The sequence below is a fragment of the Nannospalax galili genome, unplaced genomic scaffold, assembly GCF_000622305.1.
Source record: "Nannospalax galili isolate Female #2095 unplaced genomic scaffold, S.galili_v1.0 scaffold346, whole genome shotgun sequence".
NCBI lineage: Eukaryota > Metazoa > Chordata > Mammalia > Rodentia > Spalacidae > Nannospalax > Nannospalax galili.
Window position 1 is genome coordinate 7,485,579 of NW_008357637.1, and position 10,230 is coordinate 7,495,808.

General features: G+C 38.0%; 1 protein-coding gene across 2 annotated transcripts in view; it reads left to right on the forward strand.

The window, feature by feature from the left end:
• The window catches only part of Agps (alkylglycerone phosphate synthase), a 159,120-nt gene that overhangs the window by 43,907 nt on the left and 104,983 nt on the right, over positions 1-10,230 (forward strand). For both annotated transcript variants that reach the window (XM_029557257.1, XM_008855325.3), the window contains exon 6: positions 8,925-8,996. In XM_029557257.1, coding sequence (XP_029413117.1) covers positions 8,925-8,996 — 72 coding nt within the window. The remainder of the gene's footprint in view (positions 1-8,924; positions 8,997-10,230) is intronic.

Sequence of the window (10,230 nt, forward strand, 5' to 3'; positions counted from 1 at the left end):
CAGCATTAACAGATTCAATAAAAATTTCCACAGCAAAGATGCATCTCTTTCAATACTGGCTGAAAATTTTTAGGTTCACAGTTGAATCAATACTGTTATACAATATTGAACACAGTATAAACCTTGTAAGATATAAAATTGAATGAGTTTTAATCCTTTAAAGATCTCCATTTCATTTTAAAATATACTTTTTCCTACATTTTTAATGCCATGAACACTTAGATGTTTGCACATGTATCTTTAATATCTGTGTGTCTGATGATTACTAATCACAGTTATCACAGTTGGTTACACTAGGGTCCTTGGTACCTGAGTATGGATATAAAGTCATCAGGTAGATTTCACTGGTAATGTTTATCACCTCTACTATTTAACATGAAGTAAATTTTTATGCTTCCTCCTCAAACATGTCTTTTTTTTTTTTCATTTGTTGATTTTTCTGTGTGTATGTCATATAGAACATCCCACACAATCTTATTCATCTATATACCCACTTCCCAAATGGCCCCTCCCATAGCCTCCCCCCTCCCACTCACTGGAGCCCATATACTCTTGTCATCCCTGTTACTGTCCTCTTCTGTTGTCAACACCCCCAGCCATTCGCTAGTACTTGTCCGTCTGCTGAATCTAGTCAACCTATCTAGAGATCCTTGTTTTAGGAAGATCAGCTGTTTCTCATCTAGCAGAAATCAGTTGTCAATATTCCTTTAGATAAGATTGGGGTCTGATGTTCATTTTCCCAGTTCTATGCTGGGTTATGGTCTGGGATGTCGCTTGTGCCACCTTGGCCAGTAACTCAAAGGAAGGTATCACCTGTCTGGTGTTGTTTCTTGTTATGTAGCCTTAGCTATACATATGGACTCTTAAAAATTATATTGACCCCATTAATCTTTGGTTATACTTTCCTTTTGGGTGTTTAAGATCCTACAATTGGCCGAGATAAATAAATTTATTTTTACTTTTAAGGTCATTCGAGGATCTGTTCCTCAGGGGTCACATGGGCTTGGGAGGAGCCCCTGGCTCCTTTCTTTTACCATTTCCATCTATGTGAAGATAAGTCAAAGGTCCTACTTGACCATGGCTGGCTTCACTTGGAAGCATGGAGGAAATGTTTCCTCTGTATTGACTCTCCTCTTTGTAGACCGGACACTGGTTCAGGTCCATCTGGTGGGGTCTTCATGGCCTCCTTGTTCAAGAGGACAGGTGACTCACCACAGTTACCTGACATTTTGAGAGATGCTCATAGTCCCCTGGAACTTAGTCAACCTAGGAGGGCAAGGAACAAAAACTGTCCTTTATGTCCCTCTGACCAGATTAGTATAGGCCTCAAAGTATGGCTGTTAAACATCCAAGAAGGTTAGTTCCACCAGTCTGGCACTTTTAATTACTGTGTGCCATGTAGATAAATCTTGGGCAAAAACCAATTGTTCTCAGATAAACTTTGCCTAGACATATATCTCTTGATCTGGTATGTATAATTTGTCAGTAGGTTGTTGGACTAATACGGTTCCCTCTGGTTTTTAAAACCAGCTAGGCATTATTTATTTCTCACATTGTCTAACCCCTCCATCATGTTTTCCCCAATTAAGGTGCCCCCGTTTTTCTCCTTTCTCCCTTAATACCCTTCTCCCTATGGTCCTACCTCTCTGGAGCTCCTTCTTTCCCTTTATTCCCTGGGTTCCTTGTATACCCTTCCTTCCCCCCCCGCCTCCCTTAAACCCAATTTTTATCCATATCTCCCTTATTAACGCCTGTTTTCTACTGTTCTTCTCTTTCAGGTTGTTTCTTTTCCTAAACCTCCCTATTTTCTTTCCATTATCCTGGTTCCTCTAGTTATGTCTGGATACATACTCACTTATCAGGATTTGGTTCTAGGATCCACATATGGGGAAGAATATATGTCGATTTTTTTTTTTTTTCTGAGTCTGTGGTACTTCACGTAGTATAACAGTTTCTAGTTCCATCCATTTACCTGCAAATCTCGTGATTTCATCGTATAAAGGAACCACATTTTCATTATCCACTCATCAATTGAGGGACACTTAATTGTGCTTCCATCTCTTAGCTATCGTGAAAAGAGCAGCAACAAACATGGATATACAGTGTCTTTGCAATAGGACTCATCCTATTCTTTGGGTATATGCCAAGGAGTGGTATAACTGGGTCAAATTGAAGGTTCATTTGTAGTTTTTTTAAGAGTCCTCCGCACTACTTTCCATAGGGGTTGAACAAGTTTGCAGCCCTACCAGCAGTGGATGAGTGTTCCCCTTTCCACACATCCTCCCGAACATTTGGTATCATTTGTTCTCTTGACCTTAGCCAGTCTGACTGGGGTAAGATGAAATCTTAAAGTGGTTTTAATTTGCATTTCCCTAATTATTAGTGATGTTGAACATCTTTTAAGATGCTTCTTCGCCATCTTTTTTTTATTCTTTTGAGAACTCTCTGTTCAGCTCCTTAGCCTGTCTTTTAATTGGGTTACTTCTTGTCTGACAGATTCTGTTTTTTGAGTTATATATTCTGGATGTTAAAGCTCTGTCAGATGTATTGCTGGTGAAGACTTTCTCCCATTCTTTGGGTTTTTCTCTTCACCTCCCTGGTTGCCTCCTTTGATGTACAGAAGCTTTTTACTTTAATGAGGTCCCATTTGTTGATTCTTGACCTTGTTTCCTGGGCAGTTGATGTCCTGTTTAGAAAATCCTTTCCTACACCTATATGTTGTACATTTTTGCCAATGTTTTCTTCTAATAGTTTCAGAGTTTCAGGCTTTACATTAAGGTCATTGATCCATTTGGAGTTGCCTTTTGTGCAAGGTGAAAGATAAGGGTCTAGTTTCATTCTTCTACAGGTGGAGATCCAGTTTTGCCAACACCATTTGCTGAAGATGCTGTCTTTCCTCCAGCAAATGTTCTTCGCACCTTTGTCAAATACTAGGTAGCTAAAATTGCATGTACTCATATTTGGATCTTCAATTATGTTTCATTGATCTATGTGTCTGTTTTTGTTACAGTACCATACTGGTTTTATGACTATACCTCTGTAATATAGTTTGAGATTTGGTATGATATAAAATCTGTTGTAGTAATCCTCCCCCCAGCATTGCTCTTAGTGCTCAGGGTTCCTTTGGCTATCTGAGGATTTTTGTGCTTCCATATGAATCTTAAGATGGTTTTTTCCAATTCTGTGAAAAATGTCATGGGGATTTTGATTGGCATTGCATTGAATCTATAAGTTGCTTTTGGAAGGATGCTCATTTTCACAATATTCTTCCAATCTATGAGCATAGGGGGCCCTTCCATCTTCTGATGTCTTCCTCAGTCTCTTTCTTTAAAGATTTAAAATTTTCTTTGTAGAGGTCTTTATTGCCTTTGGTCAGGTTTATTCTGAGATTTTTATTTTATTTTTTGCAGCTATTGTGAAGGGGAATGTTTCCAAGCACTTTTTCTCTGTTATTGGTATATAAAAAGACTTTTGTAGGTTAATTTTGTAACCTGCCACTTTACTGAATGTGTTAATAATTTCTAGTTTTCAGGTGGAATTTTTGGTGTCCCTTAGATAGGATATCATATCATATGCAAAAAGGGATAATTTGATCTCTTTTCCAATTACTACTCCTTTAATTTCCTTTTCTTGTCTTATTGCTCTTGCAAGAGTTTCAAGTACTATGCTAAAGAGAAGTGGGGATAGTGGACAGTCTTGTCTGGTTCCTGATTTCAATGGGAAGGGTTCCAGTTTTTCTCCATTTAGAATGATGTTGGCTGTGGGTTTGTTATATATGGCTTTTTTTAGTCCGGAGGTTTTGTGTTACTGTTTCAATTTCTTTTTGTGTTATGTGTCTGTTTAAGTTGTTAATCTCTTCTTGGCTTAGTTTTGATGGTTCCCATGTCTTTAGATATCTGTCCATTTCTCTTAGGTTTTCAAATTTAGTAGCATATAGGTTTTTAAAGTATTCCCTTATAATGTTCTTTATCCTTCTGCTGTTTGTTGTGATGTTTCCCCTTTCATCTCTGATTTTGTTGATTTGCTCTTTCTTTCTTTTGGTTAAATGGGCTAGGGGGTCTGTCAATCCAGTTTATCTTTTCAAAGCAGCAGCTCTTGGATTCCTTGATTCTTTGTATCATTTTATTTCGATTTTATTAATTTCTGCCCTGCTATTTGTTATTTCCTTTTGTCTGCTGGATTTGGGTTTCATTTGTTGTTGCTTTTCAAGTGTCTGGAGTTGCAGTGTGAAGTAATTTATTTGTGTTCTTTCAGATTTTTTTAAGGTAGGCACTTAGAGCTATAAACTTCCCTCTTAGGACAGCTTTCAGCATGTCTCAGAAGTTTTGTTGTTTTGTATTGTCCTCTTCATTTAGTTCTAGGAATACTTTTATTTCTTTCTTCATTTCTCTTTTGACCGATTCATCATTCAGGAGTGTGTTGTTTAATCTCCATGTGTTCATGTGGTGACTAGGGCTTCTTCTGGTGTTGATTGTAAGCTTTATTGCATTGTGGTCTGATAGAATGCATGGAATTATTTCAATCTTTTTGTATTTTTTGTGGTTTATTTGTGCCCCAGTATATGGTCGATTTTGGAGACAGTTCCATGGGGCGCTGAATCAAAAGTATGTCCTTTGGTGCTTGGGTGGAATATTCAGTAGATGTCTGTTAGGTCCATTTGATATACGGTATTGTTTAATTCAAAAGTCTCTCTGTTAATTCTCTGTCCTGTTGCTCTATCTAATGGAGACAGTGGGGTATTGAAGTCCCCTACTATTAATGAGTTGTAGTATTGTTTTTATGAAGTTTGGGTGCACCAGAGTTTGGTGAATATATATTCATGATTGTAATATCTTCATGGTTTATTGTTCCTTTGATCAGAATGAAGTGACCCTCTTTATCTCTTCTTAATAGTTTTAGTTTAAAGTCTATTTTGTCAGTTATTAGAATTGCAATGCCTACTTTTTTCTTAGTACCATTCACTTGGTATACTTTTTCCATCCTTTCACCTTAAGATAGTGCCTGTCCTTAAAAGTGAGATGAGTTTCTTGCAAACAACAAAAAAATGGGTTTTCTTTCTTAATCCATCCACCTAGTCTGTGTCTTTTGACTGAGGTGTTCAGTCTGTTATTATTTAAAGTTATTAATGAAAGATGTGTATTGAATCCTGTCATTTTTATTTCTGTTCACATTCTTGATATAGCTGTACTTTTCCACAGTTATACCTTCATCAAATTTCTCTCTGCAACCCCGTGGGTATAGTCACTCCTTTCTTTAGCTCTTTGTATTGCTTCTAGAACTCTCTGAAGGACTGGTTTTGTGGACATGAATTCCTTCAGCCTGTTTATGTCATGGGAGATTTTTCTTTCCCCTTTGACTGTAATGGACATTTTGGCTGGGCGTAGTAATCTGGGTTGGCATCTGTGGTCATTTAAAACTGGGAATACTTTCGTCCAGTCTATTCTGGCTTTCGTAGTTTGCACTGAAAAGTCAGCTGTAATCCTAACGGGTTTTCCTTTATATGTGACTTTTTGTTTCTCTTTTGCAGCTTTCAGTATTTTCTCTTCATGCTGTACATTTAATGTTTTTACTATGATATGCTGTCGAGAGTTTCTTTCTGGTCCTGTCTGTTTGGTGTTCTATATGCTTCTTGTATTTGTATGGGCGTGTCTTTCTTTAATTTTGGGAATTTTTCTTCTACAATTCTGTTTAGGATATGGTCCATGCCATTATCTTGGGATTCTTCTCCTTCCTGTAATGCCTTTGATTCGTAAGTTTGGTCTTTTTATGGTGTCACACAATTCCCTCATACTCCATTCTTGTGCTTTCCTAAATTTTTCATAATCTTTGCTTGAGTGGTCTGGTTTGTCCACTTTATCTTCCAGTCTGTTTTCCATATTCTGTTTTCCATTTCATTCATCCTATTGGTGAGGCTTTCTCCTTATCATTTCTAATTGGCTTACTGAATGTTTCATTTCCTTATTCATTTCAGCCTGAGTAGTCTTCAATATTTCTAGCTCTTTTCTGAATTCATTCAGAAGTTTATCTCTATCTTCCTTCAGTTTTTTGATTTGCGTGTTCTTTAAATTCGCTGAATTCTTTTATCATGTTTATAATTTATTTTTTGAGTTCCATGCCCTGTATTTTCTCTAGGGTATTCTCATTGTACTCTTCTAGAGGACTATTGGTATGTGATGGGGATATGTTATTTTGGTTTTCATATTATTATTTTTTTCTCTGTGATTTTGACATGTGAATTTCTTTTGTAGTTTCTGATTCTTGTGTGAGACTGAAGCCTACAAGTTTAGGTCTGCTTCTTTTTGTAAACTTTATGTGCCTTTGTGGTTTCCTTTTTGGGCGTGAAAAGCTGGTTTGTCTATGCTTCCAGTTTTCTCTTTTGATTTTATATTGGAGTGGCCAGATTGCTTTTGTCTTCAGGAGTTCCCACAGAGGGCCAAATCAGATGAGGATCAGATGCTCTCAGGCTTTCTCCTAAAGTCTGGAACCCTTCAGGAAAGATGCTGTCCTCAGGAATTTGGGGGTTGGACTGGCCTGGAAATAGGGCCCAGCAAGGATGCTGGTCTTGGGCAGCTGGTGACTGTGTCACCCAGAGATGAAGAGGGAGATGGAGGCGGGAAGGGTCCCCAAGGTCTCCTGGGGACTGCAGGGAGGAACTGGGTTGGTCTGGATGCAAAGGATCAGGATGCCGAGGGGTCAGCCCCTGTGTCCTGTAAAGAGGGTGACAGGTTGTGCAGCGCAGGGAAGCAGAGGGAGGTGAGGGCGGGACCAGGCCCAGAGGGCTCCTTGGGAGGGTGGGGGGAGTGGGGGGAGGAACTGAGTTGTTCTGGATGCAAAGGATCCAGAAGCAGTGGTGGTTCCCCTGCTGTCTGGGGTGCCAAGAAAAGGAATGGGACAGTAATCAGGCTAGGACAGACAGGCAGGGGAGGTGGGAGGGTGAGTGAGGCTGGGGGGTGCGATGGACTTACCCAGAAGAAAGGCTGGTGGGTTGTGCAAGCCCAGGGAAGCAGATGGAGGTGAGGGTGGAACAAGGCCCATTGGGCTCCTGGGGAGGGCGAGAAGGAACTGATTTCTTCTGGATGCAATGGGTCAGGGAGCAGTTGTGGTTCCAGGCCAAGGGGTCAGCCCTGGTGTCCAGGAAAGAGGGCGGGTTGTGCAGCTCAGGGAAACAGAGGGAGGTGAGTGTGTGTGTGTGTGTGTGTTTGTGTGTGTGTGTCTGTGTGTGGATTAGGGTTTTTTTTTAAAATGTATCTCTTTCAGTAGATAATTTAAATTGTGACACATATAATGTCCCTTGCTGTCCAGAATTGCATTTTTAAAAAAGTTTCATTGACTTAAAATTTTTTTCCTGATCCCTTTTCTCTTTGATCGTTTTCAGAATGAATCTTTTTTTTTTTTTTTTTTAAATTGGCTCATTGAGCTCTCTGGTCTTAGATCCATTTACTTTGTAGGGACTGTCTGAAGGGAAACTTACCCTTTAATGTGGTGATAGAGGAGAGATGAGATCCACAGAGGCAAAATACAAGAGTGTAGGCAGGAGTGATTAAATCAATTGCCTGGTACTTGAGATGTCTATTCTCCTGTATATCTGGAGTAGTTATGTCCCTAGTCTTTTGTCTCTATTAATTTAGTATAGTAGCTTATTTCTAAGAAGAAAGATCTCAAAAAGGAGAATATTTTTGTTTCGACTACCTGACTTGGTTTGCTGTTCTGTTTTTGTGATAAACACCATGACCACAAACAACTTGGGGAGGAAAGATGCTATGTGATTTATATTTCCAGCTCATAATCCATCATTGAGGAAAGTCAGGACAAGAGCTTAAGAGGAATCATGGAGGCAGGAACCATGGGAGCATGTTGCTTACTGGCTCATTCACTGGATTCTGCTCAGCTGACTTTACAGAGTAGGCCAACCTACCTATCTAGGTGCTGCTCACAGTGGCCTGGGCCCTCCCATATCAATTGAGATTTTTTTCCTCCCAGGTAACTCTAGGTTGGGTCAAGTTGATGGTAAAAACTAGCCTGTATAGTACCTACTTTTAGTTGCTTTAGGTTACTTCTCTGTTAAGATTTGGAGGTTTATACCGCCTGCCTCTGCCTCCCAGGAGTGCTGGGATTAAAGGCGTGCACCACCATGCCCAGCTTATACCATTTTAAATTGTAAACTGTGAAAGCAAAAATTTTATCAGCTTTCAATTTCCATAGAAAACTTAATTGACCATCTTTTCATATGTCTGGAAAGGAGCTTTCAAATGTGCTCTTAGTCTCATGGAAATAGGATCAAAAGGAATGATAAAGGCTTCCTTGAGAAAAGAAGAAAACTATAAAATTCTAATATTACTGCTAAGAAGATTCTGAAAAAGAAACAAGGATGTTCAGAAAAATAAACAAATTAATATGTATTTATGTAAGCAAAGATCCTGTTCTATAAATGCTGCAATTATATCTCAGTTTGCATAAAACTAGAAATACTTGTCATTTGTATCATTCCTTTGGGAAGTGGGGTATTTTGATGAGGATTAAACCCAGGGCCTTGCATATGCTAAATGCATACTCTACCTCTGAGCTGCATCCCCAACCCCTTGTAATGTTTAATCAAAATTTTTTTGGTCTCAGATTAAGCTTATAAAGCTTACTATTTGTAGTATTTATATATGAGGGATGGGGAAATGGTTTAGTAAGATCACTTCGTCTGGAAGAGCAGCAAATGCTCTTAACTGCTGATCCATCTCTCTAGTCTTTTTTGCACTATTTTAAAACTCTGAAATTATTAAATGAGTTGAAAAGAATCCCTTTTAATACAGCCATGTAACATATTATGAGTTAATAAAGAAAAATTCAGATGCTAAAGAATCCTTAGTTTGTAAGGTTACCCAGCTTTTATTTATATGCCCGAAATTAATACAATTTCCTTTTTTTTTTAACAGTGTGTCATGATGATGTAGTTAAGATTGTGAACCTAGCATGCAAATATAACCTTTGTATCATACCAATTGGTGGTAGGTATTGTGCTTTTCATTTTAATATAATGTAAATTTGTTATATTTAAAATAATTTGTCTTTTAATTATGTTATCCCTTGAGGCATTTTTATAATTATATTGTAGTTTAAAAAATTGCTTTATAATATTCATTTATGTTGTAAGTAGGTCTACCTAAACTGTTTGGAATGTTGTATACATTTACTTCATTTATTTTTCTCATATGGGTCATAGTTGAAGATGTAATTTAATGCCTAAATTAAGTCTTAGTAGTTACTTTTTTATCCTGTATGTGCATGGAGATAATTTTATTTTTCTAAGGCAAAATGTAAATATACCCAGTATCATCCTTGGAGGTGCAGAGTAATTATTATGAGAATTGAAAGAGCACTAGCATTACTGATGACCAATTAATTCAGCATTTCTTAATGTATAAAACTAGCATTGTTTTGCATATTAAAGTAAATTGGATCTATTTTGATTTTTTTTTTAATTGACTCCATGATTTGAAGGAAATTACCCTCACTTTCCATATTGCCATTGATGGAATAGAAATTGGACCATAGTAATTCTAGGACCTCCAGACTCACTCGTCAGCTGATACTATCCATTTAAGCAGTGCAACAAAAGGCACTACGATGCCACCTACTATGATTTTTTTCTGTTTATTTCAAATGATGTTAGAAGTAGAAATTACTGATCATGAGTACCATATTTGTAAGAATTCATGGTCTCACCTTGAAAAATTAAGCTGATATGTTCAAATCACTTCTTACAGAAGGTTAATTCCAGAGGTTTCTTCTGTGCAGAGAATATGGAAATACCAGTGAAATTTTATTATGATACGAGATGATTGATACAGATGTAGTAAAAAACTTGAAATACTAGGCTGACTAGATTCACCAGAAGGGCAAGTAGTGGAGAATGGCTGGGGGTGCCAACAACACAGCCGACAGCAGCAGGGATATGAGACTATAAGGGCTCTAGTGGGGGGAGGGAGGCTGTGGGAGGGTGCCATCTGGGAAGTGGGTGTATAGTTGAATAAGATGGTTTGGGATGTTCTGTGTGATACACACACACACACACACACACACACATACACACACACAACAAAATTTAAAAAATGTATTATATTTGAGGAGGAAGCATGGAAATTTACGTCATGTTAATTAGTAGAGGTGATAAACATTACTATTGAAATCTACCTGATGACTTTATATCCATACTCAGGTGCCAAGGATCTGAGTGTAACC